The 15,924-nt window shown below is 44.5% G+C and overlaps 1 protein-coding gene and 1 long non-coding RNA gene across 4 annotated transcripts in view; one reads left to right on the forward strand and one right to left on the reverse strand.

The window, feature by feature from the left end:
• The window catches only part of SLC22A4 (solute carrier family 22 member 4), a 50,415-nt gene that overhangs the window by 24,224 nt on the left and 10,267 nt on the right, over window positions 1–15,924 (forward strand). For 2 of the 3 annotated variants that reach the window (XM_055299448.2, XM_063612408.1), the window contains exons 4-6: window positions 4,283–4,454; window positions 9,352–9,478; window positions 13,754–13,848. In XM_055299448.2, coding sequence (XP_055155423.1) covers window positions 4,283–4,454; window positions 9,352–9,478; window positions 13,754–13,848 — 394 coding nt within the window. The remainder of the gene's footprint in view (window positions 1–4,282; window positions 4,455–9,351; window positions 9,479–13,753; window positions 13,849–15,924) is intronic. The other variant, XM_063612409.1, reaches the window with a different exon arrangement.
• Window positions 1–15,924, reverse strand: part of LOC129493360 (uncharacterized) — a 52,892-nt gene that overhangs the window by 974 nt on the left and 35,994 nt on the right. Inside the window, exons 4-5 of the long non-coding RNA XR_010114324.1 lie at window positions 14,188–14,309; window positions 13,211–13,334 (exon numbers count right to left, since the gene is read on the reverse strand). This is a non-coding gene — a long non-coding RNA (uncharacterized lncRNA). The remainder of the gene's footprint in view (window positions 1–13,210; window positions 13,335–14,187; window positions 14,310–15,924) is intronic.

Genomic DNA, 15,924 nt, shown 5'->3' on the forward strand with positions numbered 1-15,924 from the left:
CACCATGAGAGGGAAGAACTGGGGGGACCCAGGGAAGAGCAAGAACTCACTCCTGTCTATTCACGAGGAGCTCACTCCCTGATTGTGCCTCTGCAGCCAATGCAGCTGTCACTGTGGACAGGGGGACATGGGTCAAGGGAGTGGGGCACATATTGCTGGGTATACACAGAGATAGGAAATGTTACTTTTGACTGGAGTGATCGGTGCAGAGAGAGGGCAAGCCCTGAGCAGGGGAACATCTGTTAAGCCCTGAAGAGGGGTTCTGCTGTCTTCCACTGGGACTTTTTGGATCAAAGGCATTGTACTTTCCATCATTCTCCTGACATGTAGCACATTTCAACTGCTTGATCAGGATAAAGAATAACTATTACTGAGCACCTGCCACATGCCAGACACCCTCCTAGTTACTTTACATACATGATCTCAGTCTTCATAATAATATCTCCATGAAGGAGGGTTTATCACAGTCACTCTAGTAGCAACTCAGCATCAAGGAACCCAGGCTCTCCCCATGCCAGATAGAGGACATTCCTAGCCCATGGTTCCTGGGTCTCACCTCATATCCTGGCAGCTGCACTACAGTCTCGTTTCTTGAGCTTGGGTCTACTGAGAGCCTATGTTGGTCATTTATGAAGGTGCATGTCCTGCCTCTGTGTGGAATGGGCCCAGCGGTTCCGGGGGAGGTACTGCTCTATATGGAAGGCAGCCTGGCCCTCTCTGAGTCACTCCCTCTTGGAGAGAGTGCTCAGATTCAGATGGGTGTGACAGGTGGTGGGCAATACTCCTAGGGCTATGCTGGCCCTCATCCTAGCCAGGTCATGTCCCTTTGGCTTAGATGTCAAAGTTTCACTCCCAGGAGAAACTCAGAGGCCCAGCCAGACCAAGACCAACCAGGCTTCGCCCTAGAAGCGAAGCAGGCAGTAGAGGCAGATAGAGCATAGGGGCCAGGACAGGGATCCCCAGTCAGCACAGCAGGTGTCACCATTGTCATCTGTTTCACTGCCACATGGAAAGCTCATGGAAGCTGCAGGCCATAAAAGACCTGTGTAATCAGGCTTTTCTCCTAGCATTACTCAGAGGGGGCTGGCTGGCTTCCAGTGATAAGCCAAGGAAGGGAAAATGCAAATCCACTTCTGAAAGGGGGATAAGGTGGGTGGATCACCTGAGGTCAGAAGTTCAAGACCAGCCTGCCCAACATGGCAAAACCCCGTCTCTTCTAAAAATACAAAAATTAGCCGGGCATGGTGGCAAGCGCCTGTAGTCCCAGCTACTTGGGAGGCTGAGGCAGGAAAATCGCTTGAACCCAGGAGGCAGAGGTTACAGTGAGCTGAGATTGCACCACTGCACCCTGGCCTAAGCAACAGAGCACAAGTCTGTCTCAAAAAGAAAAAGAAAGAAAGAAAGAAAAAAAAAGAAAACTGTAAAAATGATAGCAGGATATGGCTTCACCCATCTCCCCTCATGTCTCTACTGGAATCTCAGCTGAAGAACTGCTTTATAAGGCCAAGTCATGCCCCCAGTAATTTTTTTCTTGGAAGGTAGACCAGTATCCATAGAGCAAATAAGGCTTAAATCCTGGTGCACCACTTATTATATGCATGAATTTAGGCAATTGGCTTTAACTCTGAAGTCTCAGCTAATTATGTGTAAAGTAAGAGGAATATTAGTTTTTGTTTTAGTTTTTGTTTTCGTTTGAGATGGAGTTTCGCTCTTGTTGCCCAGTCTGGAGTGCAGTCGCATGATCTTGGCTCACTGCAACCTCTGCCTCCTGGGTTCAAGCGATTATCCTGTCTCAGCCTCCCAAGTAGCTGGGATTACAGGTGCATGCCACTATGCCTGGCTAATTTTTGTATTCTTAGTAGAGACAGGTTTCATCACATTGGTCAGGCTGGTCTCAAACTCCTGACCTCAGGTGATCTGCCTGGCTCGGCCTCCCAAGTGCTGGGATTACAGGCATAAGCCACCATGCCTGGCCTGGAATATTAGTTTTTATATAACTGGTGTGAAGGGTCAAAGAGATAATATATGTAAACACTTAGCCTGGGACCTGTCTCAAAGTACCTACTCAGAAAAATGCTAGCTGTGAAGATGGTGATCCTGTTTAAGGAAGGGTTACTGCCTAAAAGAGAGCAGAAAGTAGGGCTAAAAAGGAATTATTTCATTTTGTACCATCCCTGCTGTCCACAGGAAGGCAAAGAGAGAGACCTACAAAGTCTCTGTCCCGAACATGCATTCTGCAAAGTTATATAACTGTTCCGGTCTGAGACCCACGCTTACAGAGGGAGATTATCCAGGAACCCAGTAGTGTAACTTTTCCTTTCTTAACAAGGTCATGAAGGTAGGAGAAAGCTCCTCTGGCCTCACAATTCTACAAGATTCTCACTTGATCTTGCGCACTTTCTCTTTTCCAAAATCAAACCCTCTGCCGCTGAATCTCTGCTTAGGAATAAAGCACCTTCTATTTATTTCCACATCGTAATCACAGCCAAAGGGTTTAGAAACCAGTGCATAGCAGGAAGGTCATTAATGAGGTCAGAAAAGACCTGGAAATCGTACTCATGATCCTCAAAGAAGTCAGGCCCTATCCTTGGAAATGGGTTTATAGGCTGAGCAATGCTCTGGGTGGTGAGGGCAATTGTCTCCAACATGGGATGCAGGAGGCACAAAGTACTGGCTGTTTCTATCAGTCTGGGTTTTTAAATGGCCTCTCGAGAGGGACCCACTGAGGCAGATCTCTCAGTTATGAACAGTGAAGGAGAATGAGTGGGGTGGAATGGGAACAGGTAGGTGGTAAAATGAGAAACCAGCCAACAGAGTAATTTTGCTGCTTCTCTGGAATTAACTCTTAATCCCTTAGCCTGTGCCTAGAGCAGATAAACGTGACCGAGAAAATCTCTCTTAAAATGCGAGCATGAATGACCTTTGAATTATCTGTTTTGTATCTTCCAGGCCACTTCTCTGTAGCGGGGGCAGATCCCCAACAAAAGGTAGAGCCATTGCCATTGGTCAAGTCTCCGCCCCAGGTGTAGAGAACCAAGGGCAGACTCTGTGGAAAAGGCCTGGAGCTCCGTGACAAGAGAAGGAGCTTTATTCTTGGACTCCCATCTGGTGCTGAGTGATCCAATGTGGCAGTGAGCAGAGCAGAGGCCAATAGTCGCCTGCATGTCCTTTCCCAAAAAGCAGTGCCCGCACCAAGCAGTCATGGGCCTTTCTGCTATTCAGGGAAAGCTCTGTGGAGTTCAATGGGTGTGTGGCCAGGTCTAGGGCTGCTGCCTGCAGGGGCAGCAGAACAGCGCCTGCTTTTCTTTTCTTGGTCCAAATGGACTGTGTCTGCGTGGGCCGATCTCTGGGCACAGCATGGCTGCAGGGAATTCAGTCCTGGGTGCTGAAGGCCTGTCTGTGCACCTTCAGAGCCAGCTCCCTCCAACTGATTTCTCAGGGCTCAGGCATGGGTAAGTGTGCCCTGAGGTCTTGGAAACGGTGAACTCTCCACTGCTTCCTGATGGGCCAATGTCTATTTATTTACAGTTCAGAACTGTTGGAAAGGCTACACACACCGTGACCCCACATGGCCCCTCAGAAGAGCCACTGCTTGTCTCCTGAAATGCTCTCTCTGCTTCTCATGTTGGGGCTCTTATTTTGGAAATTTGGCATTCTCAGAAGGGATTAGCTCTTGGGGCTGGGCATGATATTTTTATGACATGGAATGGCCTTAAAATAAGTTGGCCAGGTGCGGTGGCTCACGCCTGTAATCCCAACATTTTGGGAGGCCAAGGCAGGTGGATCACTTGAGGTCAGGAGTTCGAGACCAGCCTGGCCAACATGGCGAAACTCTGTCTCTACTAAAAATATAAAAATTAGCCAGGCGTGGTGGTGCACGCCTGTAGTCCCAGCTATTTGGAAGGCTGAAGTGGGAAGGTCACTTGAGCTTGGGAGGCAGAGGTTGCAGTGAGCTGAGATCATGCCACTGCACTGCAGCCCGGGCAACAGAGGGAGACGTTGTCTCAAAAATAATAATAATAATAATAAATTAATTAAAAATAAATAAATAAATCTATGGCTCTATTAAAATCTCATAGAAATTCAACCTTCTATAAGTTGCCAAGTCTTGGATCACGTCCCACCTTCCTCTACCCTGACCATGCCTGCTCTGGGCCATGAGGCAAATGCCTTTCCCCTTTTCTAAGTGGTGATAGTTTGAACTCTAACTGCCACATAATGATATAAAAAGCAAATATTGAAGTGAGTTAATATGCTAATACTCCTCCCTTGTTTTGAACAGGAACAGAAATTCTTGGCAAGTCAGTTCGTATTATATTCTCTACATTAGGAGTGTGCACATTTTTTGCAGTTGGCTATATGCTGCTGCCACTGTTTGCTTACTTCATCAGAGACTGGCGGATGCTGCTGCTGGCGCTGACGGTGCCGGGAGTGCTGTGTGTCCCGCTGTGGTGGTGAGTGTGACTCGTCCCCAGACAGGCCCTCTGCTGCGGGTCAGCACACCTGGAACACACCTGGAGCCTGGTGCTGACCTAGCCTGGGCTTGCATGACCTCCACGGAACTCGCGGAGGCCAGCTTCCAAGCCGGGAGAGTTTTTGCCTCATTGTGGGTGGGCCTGTGTGCTGGAGTTTGAGTCTCCATTGTCCTAAAAAGCACATTCTCAGGATTCCAATCTCTTCCTTGACACCAACCACTCTTTTCTGTTGCTACTTGTTATTTGTGGAGCTGGTGGTGTTGGATTTTGTTGTTTTTAACTCTGCCCCCTGCTCTTTCATCGCTTTTCTGTCTCTAGAAAAATCTCACTCTATCCAACTAATGTAATTCTTCAAGCTTCCCTATCATATAATGATTAGCATCTATGAAAGGGAAGCCTGTTTATTAGCACTATGATAGTGTGCCTATTTATTTGCTATGTCTTGAAGAGTGAGAAAATTACTTTTTATTTAATAAATTGTTAGAGAGATGTTCTCTTCTCTCCTCCCACAACCTCCCAACTCAGTTTTAACACAACAGTTATAGGAATAACAAAGTTTGAAGATTCTGGCCTCAGTCTTACCCAATATGACTATCTGGGGGATTTCAGGTGAAAGAATAAATTAAAAATCATGGAACAAGCTGTCAGACATACCCATACCCTCTTTTTGGAGATTTCCTGTTTCTTTGCTTTTTCATATTTAAGCAAGAGAAAAGGGGATTCCTTCCATTGGTGGGTCTGGCTCTATCTCTCTCTCATTCTCTTCCTCTCTCATTAATTCTTGGTTTGATTTCATTATATCAAAGTCAAATCTTCCAGCACTGACTGTTTTCACCGAACTGCATAACTTCTACCTGCTTACACATCACACAAGCTTCTTTGACCATTTTTTGGAACTCACAATTTAGACTAGACCTCATGGTTGCCCTGTCCTTTGGACATCTCCTGACTGGGAAGCTGTCTAGGCTTTTATCTTACTGTAGCTGTTAGGCAGTCATAGAGATTGACAGGCAGGCCACCTGTCTGACTAGACAGCGCAGGTCAGGTGGGCTCACTCTAAGCCCCTGTATTCTCATGACCTGTAAGAGTGCTGTGATTTACCAGTGTAAATTATTGGCATGAAGTGTGCAGGGGGAGTTGACAGTATGTTAAAGGTTAGGTATTATTCTGATTTGCAGCATTCCTCTGGAACCCTGTCTGGGGACCAGGAAGCCTGGCCTGAGGAGCAGTGAATAAGGGCTGGCCATGATCTGCATAGCTGTGCCTCCAAGGAAAGCATCCCAGATTTACAAGAGCAGAGCAATTTTCTGAATGAGAGTAATTATCATCATCATCATCATCTGCCCTTCTCTCCACAACTCCCTTGCTCGCTGAATTTATTGGAAAAGATGTTAGTGACTAGAGGTTCTCTCAAGACACAAGACAAGATTATTCAAAGGTTCTTTTCTGCCTCTTCAGCTGAATGATTTTAATAAACTATGTTCTCTGGCTCTAGTTGTCATTTTGACCTAAGAGACCAGTACTTTCAAAATGTTATAATTAGCCAGGTATGGTGGTTCACACCTGTAATCCCAGCACTTTGGGAGGCCAAGGTGGGAGGATCACTTTAGCCCAGCAGTTTGAAACCAGCCTGGGCAACATGGCAAAACCCTGTCTGTACTAAAAATAAAAAATCAGCTGGGTTCAGTGGTAAGCGCCTGTAGTCCCAGCTACTTAGGAGGCGGAGGTGGGAGGGTCCCTTGAGCCCGGGAGTTCGAGATTACAGTGAGCTATGTGATCATGCTGCTGCACTCCAGCCTGGATAGAATGAGATGCTGTCTCAAAAAAAAAGTTATAATCAATCTTATTAATGTATGATTCTATCAGAGAGAAAGAGAGAGAGAGAATAACAATATAAAGCCTCCGATGGGCTGTACAGAGATTAGTAGTAGGGATGGGATCTTTGCCTCGGGACCATATGTCACAGCGAGGAATGAACAGCTCTGATCCATTAGCCCTCCAGAGTCAGCCTCCAGTTTCCAGCAGAGAAGGTCCATCCCACAGGGAGCCTGCTCCCTCTGCCCTAAGGAGAGCTCTTTCTTCTGTTCCCCAGGAGCTGGTCCATGAATGCTCCTGGCTGTGGGCATACTGTACCAGGGACTTGCCCCAGACAGAGGCCAGCACGGGACCAGCACTGACAAGCTGAGTGCTCCACCTGAACGTTTACCAGTGGTCTTACCATTTTCCTGTAAAAGAAAATAACTTTCTTCTGAACATCCCATCCTTGCAGGTGGGGCTTCCCAAAAGGATGCTCATCCATCTAGTGGTTGGGGTATGGAGGGATGCTTAGAGCTGACATGGACCCTGCCGCCTGCTCAGTATGAGACAAGCTCTCCAGCAACACCTCACTCCTGTTTAGTCTGAATTAAATCTACAGAGAGATTATAGTGTGCAACCTCATTTGGCACTCCATTGACTTTTGAAATGATCAGCTAGATTTGACATTATGTGCACCAAAAAAAAATCAAAGCAATTCAAAACTGGAGATACCAGTGGCCCTGAGTACAGTGGGCTAGAAATGGGAGGTAAACCTACATAGAGGCACTGCTGGTGGTTTGGGGGACTTTTTATGTCCCAAGTTTCCTTTAAAAGGCTTGGCAGTAAGTGGCCACAGGTGTGAATGGAGTATGTGTATAGGGGGTGGGGATAGGGTAGGGAAGCAGGCCATAGATGCAACATGAGGAAAGCTATGCAATTTCTAGCTGATTAAACATTAAGAATCTGAGGCCAGTGGTCTGTAGAAAAAAAGGTAGGATATTTCTAAGCATAATCTGGTTGGAGAAAGATACTGGCCCAAAGTAGAAGCATCCATCCATGAGGTATATCGTGGCTGTGTAGTAAGATCTCTAATTCTGCACTAATATAGTAGCCACCAGCCACATGCAGCTATTTAAGTTAAAATTAATTAAATTTTCATTTCTTCAATCACACTAGCTCAATAGCTACATGTGGTTAGTGGATGCTGTCTTAGCACAGATACAGAACATTTCAGAAGTTTCTATTGGACAGCACAGTTCTAATTACTGAGAGTCAGTGACCTAACATTATTGTAGTTCCTATAGGGACTAACTAAAGGCATATTCTGAAAAATGCAAACTAGGCTCATTTTTCAACTCATGTGCTAGTAAGCTGGAGAGGGGACCTGCTGGTTGGTCATTTGTTTTGCTCTGAGCTAATTCCTAGCGTGGATTTGGGGCCAATTAACTATAGAGGACTCTGTGTCTGCTGCTTACAACTTGTTTTCCAGGCTAAGTAAGTACAGATGCTCTTCGACTTATAATGGAGTTACATCCCAATAAGCCCATTGTAAATTGAGAATATTCTAGGTCAATACACCTAACCTACTGAGGTAGGAGGCCAGACACGACTCCAGAGGCAGGGCTTGGACACCGGACCAAATTGAGGACCAGCTAAAACAGAGCCAGGGCAGAAGACGCTTTCCGTAAGACACGCCCACCCGTGTGCCATGTCAGTTTACTGTTGCCATGACAACACTCAGGCTTTATCGCCCCTTTCCATGGCAATGACCCAAAAATTACTACGCTTTCCCTAGAAATTTCTGCATAAACTGACCTTTCATCTACATGTAATTAAAAGTAGTTATAACTATGAGTGCAAAACTGTCCTGAGCTGCTACTCTCTGCCTGTGGGGCAGCCCTGCTCTGCAGGAGCAGTCACGGAGCTGTAACATTGCCTCTTCAATAAAGCTGTTTTCTTCCACTTCCAGTTTGCCCTTGAATTCTTTCCTGGGCAAAGCCAAGAACCTTCATGGGCCAAACCCCACTCTGGAGCTTGCCTGCCCTACATCCCTACCAAATATCATAGCTCAGCCTGACCTATCTTAAACATGCTCAGAACACTTACATTAGTCTACAATTGGGCAAAATTTTCTAACACAAAATCGATTTTATAATTAAGTGTTGAATATTTCATGTAATTTATTAAATACTGTACTGAAAGTGAACAACAGAATGGCTGTATGTATGAGTACTCAAAGTAAGGTTTCTACTTAATGCATATCATTTTTCTCCTATAGTAGAACCATCATAAGTTAGGGACCATCTGTACTGACAATAGGTAAGGAAAATGAGAGCTGACAGGGGAATGGCTAAAAGATTTTGAGAAATAAAAATTTAGAAAGAACAAAAGTCCTATTATTTGCAACTGTGTTTGAGCATCAGCTATAAATGGGAATAGACTATATAATTTAAAACAATTAGCTTTTAGACATTAACAAAAAGACAACATTGGGGCTCATCTCCCAAAAACTGGTTTGGGCACTCACTGATCTGAGAATCTGTTGAAAGCCATGGGGACCCCACACAGGCGGGTGTCAGTGCCCTCACCTTCTCTTTTGACTAAAGGAAAAGATCAAGAACACAGGTGCCCTGGCCATCCTTTTCCCAATAAACTGTGAACATCACCAGCTGGGACACCAGCAATTCTCCTTAGGATGAACCCACTGCAAAGACAGTCTCTTCTCTAGGGGAACTTATAGTCTAGTAGCTATGTTTCTTTTATGAGCCACACTACCTATAAGTTTTGGATGAACTTCTCCAGAGCCCTGGCTCAAACATGCCCATAGTTAATGTCACCCCTTATGGTCTGGTCCTGGTCTCAAGCACAACTGATGATTAGTCTTATAATTTGATCAGAAGTTTGAAACTTGAAGGTGCTTTTATTTATTCCTATGCTCCAATAGAAATCCTATGTGGACTCCCTTTAAAAAGACAAACTAGAATTTTACAAAATTAAAACTATTTGGGGGAAACTCAGATTTAATAGTATCCAACCCTGCTGTTGTGAAAAATTATTAAATATTAAAAATAAATTATAGGTTCATTCCTGAATCTCCCCGATGGCTGATATCCCAGGGAAGATTTAGAGAGGCTGAAGATATCATCCAAAAAGCTGCAAAAATGAACAACATAGCTGTACCAGCAGTGATATTTGATTCTGTGGAGGTAAGCATTTGCAGATGTTTCCTCTTGAGATCAGCTATGCATTCTTGATTTTATGGAATTTAACTTAATTCAATATTTGTTAAGTGCCCACTATGTACCAGGCATTGCACTAGGCCTTAGGAACACAATCATGATTAAATTCTAAGATAAAATCCACCTTGAAGGGCTGTTTATAAGAATTAAATGCAATAATATATGTAAACTGCTTAGCAAATAGCAAGCATTCATTAAATATTAGTTCCCCTTATTTTGCAAGTTTATCATCAACTTTCTATTGGCATTGCTCCAAACCACTGACACAGCTATGAACTGATGGTTTTTAAATGTCCAGATTAAGTGGGAAAATATGTTTCAGGGCTAGTCCATGCTGGGTTCTCCACTGTACCCTGAATCTTACCACAGACTGCTGAGGAAGCTATGCCTGTCTTTAGTCTCGCTCTGTATCATGTCTAGAACCTTAAGGCCTGAAAGCACAGGCTTGAGGATTCACCCTTGAAAGCTGGTGGCCACAAGGAAAAGTTGATATTCTATGGAAGCAGCCACACCTCCTGACAGTTTGTAAGGATATGCAGTGTGCCACACACCGTGCTGGCTCCTAGAGGAAGTAAGAAAATAAGACACAGCCCCAATTCTAAAGGAACATAGAATGTAACTAAGATGGGCAAGAGGATTAGATAAAAAGATAAAGAATGGCATAAGGGAGGAAATGGTAAGTATCCAAGTAGAGACACTGTGTGCCAGCAATACAGAGAAAGAGAGCAGGGTAGCCCATGGCTGGAGGCAGGTCCAAGCCAGGGAGGACAGCAGGACTCACTTAAATGAGTGGAGAGGATGGGGCAGGGCATTCCTGTCTAGGAGATAGGTAGGAGTCTGCTCAGGACACGTAAAAAAGACTGTGGTGGCTTCAGTAACATTATACATGCCCTGCACCAAAGCATGTAGTGCGGAAAGCAGAACTCTGTAGAGGACAGTGGGCATGCCACTGCTCACCCCGACAGCTTCCCTGATCTCTGGCCTTCAGGACCTTTTCCAGAAGCAGATACTCTGGCTATGGCTAGAGGCTTAGAGTGGCCATGAACTCAAGCTCTCAGAGGGCTGCCAGGACAAAACATCCCTTAATCCTTTGCCCTTCAAATCAAGAAGTCCATTTCAAGTCTCAGTCCATTTAAATGGATAAAACAACAACAACACTGGGAATGTCTAACACTTCTGCCCTTCGGGGCTGTGCTCGGTGTTTATTGGTATTTATCAGCTAGGTGGCCTGATTCCTATCTGCGAAACTTACAGTCTAGTTGTAGGGATCTACCTACATGGATGAAAGCAATCATAAAATAGATATGAGATATATAGTTATGGACAAATAAGAATATAGTTCAGTGTTAAAACACATGGTTCTAGCAGTGCCTTTATATATTATATATATATATACACACACACACACACACATATATATACACATTTATATATGTGTATGTGTGTGTATATATATATACACACTTTAAAAAAAATTGAGTCTCACTGTGTTGCTCAGGCTGGAGTGCAGTGGTGCAATTATAGGTCAATGTAGCCTCGACCTTCTGGGCTCAAGCAATCCTCCCACCTCAACCTCCCAAGCTGGGACTACAGGCACTTGCCACCAAACCCAGCTAACTTTTTGTATTTTTTTTGTAGAGACACAGCCCAGGCTGGTCTCAAACTCCTGGGCTCAAGCAATCCTCCCGCCTCAGCCTCCCAAAGGGCTAGGATTACAGATGTGAGCCACCATTCTCAGCATGACAGTGCCTTCTTTCTTCCTGTCATGATGCACATCTAGCCTGAACTAGACAAACCCATTAAGGGAAAGGGGGCTTGCGCTTTCCTGAGGCCTGGTCATCTCCCATGCTCACCTCCCATAGGATCCTCTTTAGGAGGATCTGCGGAGCCCTGCGCCAGCAAATGCACCCTATTTAGAATGATATTGAAGAGCCTACCAAATGCCAGGCACTGTGTTCTGCTCATGCATTTTTTTTTTTCAAAAAAAGACACTAAGGCACAGTGAAGTTAAATAATTTGCCCAGGATCACACAGATGTTAAACTGGGATTTGTGACCTAGTTCTCCCAGGCACCAAAGTACATGCTCTTAATAACTGTGATTTTTCACTTCATGTTAGAGGCAGTAGCATTAACTTGGACAGGAAAAGATATAGAGTAGAGCATTGTCTCAGAAAGCAATCTCAAGCATCCTTGGCTTCAGAAGAAGCACCTTCAACCTGCTCCTGGTACCTGATCCGAAGACATTTTGGTGCCTCCACCCAGGCCAGGGACAACCACTGGATACAAGGATATTCTTGTTTTGAGGTTTCCAATCCTGGCTGCTCATCACAATCACACAAGTGCTTTAAGAATACAGATTCTCAGGCCTCTGTTCAAAAGAGTAGAAGTAGGCAAGCCCAGGGAGGAACCTGGCAACCTGCATTTGAGAAGGGCCCTGTGGAACCACCAAGTGTTAGCACACGACTGGTCCACAGGTCCTGTCTGTGTGCACCACCCCAGAACCCTCCAAGAGGATGTCTGGTTCCCACTAGTTTATGCAGTGGCTTTGCTTTGTTATAATACCAGGGTTATTCTGCTGGGGGCATATTCTGGGGCTCTACAATCCAAATAGTGTGGGAGAGAAAAGGCAATGTGGCTGTGAGCTGTTTAAGTGTCTGATGATTCCTAGAAAGAAGGACACTCACATTTGGAGAGCACCTGCTGTGAAGGCAGGCCTGGCACTCCCACTTCTTCATAATAGAAACTCCTCTATCAGTCTCTTACTGCACATGCACTGTAGGGCCACAAAGTCACAAAGTCTTGGTACTTCATCCCTGAGAGATTCTCCATCTCATAGCCTAATAACTTTTATGTTAGTTTCAATTCTAATCAGCTTAGTTACCTTGATTCATAATTCATGGCAAGTTAATATCAGCAAATTAAAAGCAAAAGAATAGGCCGGGCGCTGTGGCTCACACCTGTAATCCCAGCACTTTGGGAAGCTGAGGTGGATGGATCACCTGAAGTCAGGAGTTTGAGACCAGTCTGCCCAATACGGCAAAACCCTATCTCTACTAAAATACAAAAATTAGCCGGGTGTGGTGGCAGGTGCCTGTAATCCCAGCTACTCAGGAGGCTGAGGCAGGAGAATTGCTTGAACCTGGGAGGCGGATGTTGCAGTGAGCTGAGATCGTGCCACTGTACTCCAGCCTGGGCGACAAGAGTGAAACTCCCTCTCAAAAAACAAACAAGTAAATAAATATAAATAAAAGTAAAAGAGTATAAGCCCATTAATAGCAGTAAAGATTTGTCACTGACCCCTGATGGCTAGCCTCTTTTCCTCAATGATACAGTAATAATAATAATAGTTTAAATTTATTGGACATTTACCACGGTTCAAGCACTGTGCTAAGCTATATATACATGATCTCATTTAATCTCTCAACTCCCAATTAATATACCCATTTTATAGAGCAGTAAGCTGAAGTTCAGAGAGGATCGTTACTTGCCCAAGGCCCGCCAGTAAACTGAAGTCTGTTCTGATGCTAAAAGACTACAACAAGAGAAGTGTAAAAAGCAAGGCTTGGTAATCCCAGCACTTTGGGAGGCCAAAGTGGGCAGATTGCTTGAGGCCAGGAGTTTGAGACCAACCTGGCCAACATAGTAAAACCCCGTCTCTACAAAAAATACAAACATTAGCCAGATGTGTTGATGCTCACCTGTAATCCCAGCTACTCAGGAGGCTGAGAGGCAGGAGAATCGCTTGAACCTGGGAGGTGGAGGTTGAAGTGAGCTGAGATCACACCACTGCACTCCAGCCTGGGCCACAGAGCGAGACTCTATCTAAAAAAAACAAATAAACAGAGAGTGTAAAAAGCAGACGTGGCCTCAAGGAAGGGACTACATGGCCCTACCCTTCAATAGGCAGTCCGGAGGATCACAGATCAGTGTGGTAAATGACATCCATTCTCTGACTGTCAGTCAGTGAAAGGCTATGTTAGCCAACAGGCTTTGTATAACAAGATAGGAAAGGGGGTGTTATATATTTAAAAGGCTTCTGTGTAGAATGGGCTACAAACATTTTAAAGTGTCAGAATAAGTGTCATATATGTAGATGCCCTATTGCCTCCAATCCCCAGACTTCTAAGCATAGTCAAGGTGAACTGAGAGTTGCATGCATAAGTTTTCCCCATGCATCATAGCCAAAGATACTTCCTTACTACCTCTTTATCTCATGGTTATTTGCATTATTTTGGTTACAGGAGCTAAATCCCCTAAAGCAGCAGAAAGCTTTCATTCTGGACCTGTTCAGGACTCGGAATATTGCCATAATGACCATTATGTCTTTGCTGCTATGGTAAGTAATAAGTGACCTGGAAATGTAGACATCCAGCACGTAAGTATGCAACTGATTTTCTTTAACTCAGAGGAACATTATGGCAACGCTTGGGTTTTCCTGAGGAAAAATTAAGATTATAAAATTCTAAATTATTTTGAAATGCCTCTATTCAGTTCATGGGACTAGATATTGAAAAATGTCACTGGGCACAGTGGCTCACACCTGTAATCCCAGCACTTTGGGAGGCCAAGGTGGGCAGATCACCTGAGGTCAGGAGTTCGAGACGAATCTAGCCAACATGGTGAAATCCCATCTCTACTAAAAATACAAAAATTACCTGGGCATGGTGGCATATACCTGTAATCCCAGCTACTTGGGAGGCTGAGGCAGGAGAATCACTTGAACCCAGGAGGTGGAGGTTCCAGTGAGCCTAGATCGCACTACTGCACTCCAGTCTGGGCAGCAGAGCAAGACTCCATCTAAAAAAAAAAAAGTCACAGGGTACAGTATTTAAGTCTGCAGTACTGAGACCTAAAGGGAAAGCATTCCCTTCCCGCTCCTAAAGTTATGGGATTGAAATCATTGATGTCCCTGGGTAACAGTTCCCTCCCCACCAAAAATTATGAGATTAAAACTAATGATGTCCGTGGTGCCCGAGGCAGAAATGCTAATTCAACTCCTGCTTCCTGAAGCTGACCTGGCAACTGAACACTGAGGCTAGAATAACCTAGATCCCCATTACCTGGATAGGAGCCTTGATCACCTTTCTACACGTGCCAATAGCAAACCAACAAGTGGCTTTCAGGCACAGAAATACTGAATTGGCTTTATAGATTAGATTTAATAATTTATCTGCCAAGAAAAAAGGAAAAGGAAAAAAGAAAACTCCTACTCTATGATGGCAGCACACACACACACACACACACACACACACACACACACACACACACACACGATGATCGTCAGAACTGGTAGATTTAGGCTGCAGCTAATCTAAGTTTATTTTTAAGGGCCATCCTACTTGGCAATTAGAAGAGAACAATGACAGAGCTTATGCCTCTGAATTAAGCAAGTGTGTCCTAGGTACATGGCCTTCTTAGTTCTTACATTTCAGCATATATCCCTGGTGCAAATGTTCTTGGGCAGTGGTGCTACTAAGCTAATAAAAAATTAGTCACTAGTTCTATCTAAGCTGCTCCTATTACTAAATGGGAAAATCACTAAGATCCCTTGAGCATAATTATTTGTTTTGTTTATGAATTAGTCCTTGTATTATCTAATTTGGGTCTAGTATGTGTAAAAACATCACCAGTGTTCCTGAAATCATTTTTCAGATATCCTCTGCTTCTCAGTCATGTTAATAATAAGCAAATTTCTACACAGGGGTGCTGCATAGTGCAGTTTTAACAAAAACTCAGGTTGAGTCACTCACAGCTTGCAGCGTCCAATTAACAAGAGCAAGGTCTGAGGTAAGGAAAGTGACTTTTTATTCCAAAGCTAGCTTAGGGAGAAAGGTATCGGCTTCCTGCCTGAAGGGTACTGCTCCTCTTTTTGAAGCGGAAAGCAGGCACTTCTAAAAGGCAGGGGAGGACGCGAGCAGGTGAGGGATCAGAGGGCTAGCTTGCTGCCTTATCTACTGGGCAGTTGAGTTGGCACCTTCATGGGCAGAAACAGGTGGTATAGGTGGCCAAAAACTCTAGCAGGCATACTTTGGGTTGGAAATTGACTGATATCGCTTGAGGAAATCTGGGGGGTGAGAGTTCCACTCTGGAGCTTCTAAGCACATAGTTAGATAAATTTGCCCTGCAGGGAGTGTCCAGTGAAGAGGAGGTTAAAAAGCTATCATCACTGCACTTCCAAAGAGTTTAGTAGAAAGTGCAGAAAAGAGGAAAGAGAAAAGAAGAGAGAGAGAAAATAAACTATCTCTTAGAAAAATGGGGGTACTCAGTTACATAGTTATTTTTTCCACAGAGAAGCTTTTTTTTAATTTAATTTTTGTTTTTATTTTTTTTTGAGATGGAGTTTCAGTCTGTCATCCAGGCTGGAGTGCAATGGTGCGATCTCAGCTCACTGCAACCTTTGCCTCCTGGGTTC

Source organism: Symphalangus syndactylus, chromosome 11, assembly GCF_028878055.3.
Source record: "Symphalangus syndactylus isolate Jambi chromosome 11, NHGRI_mSymSyn1-v2.1_pri, whole genome shotgun sequence".
Classification (NCBI taxonomy): domain Eukaryota; kingdom Metazoa; phylum Chordata; class Mammalia; order Primates; family Hylobatidae; genus Symphalangus; species Symphalangus syndactylus.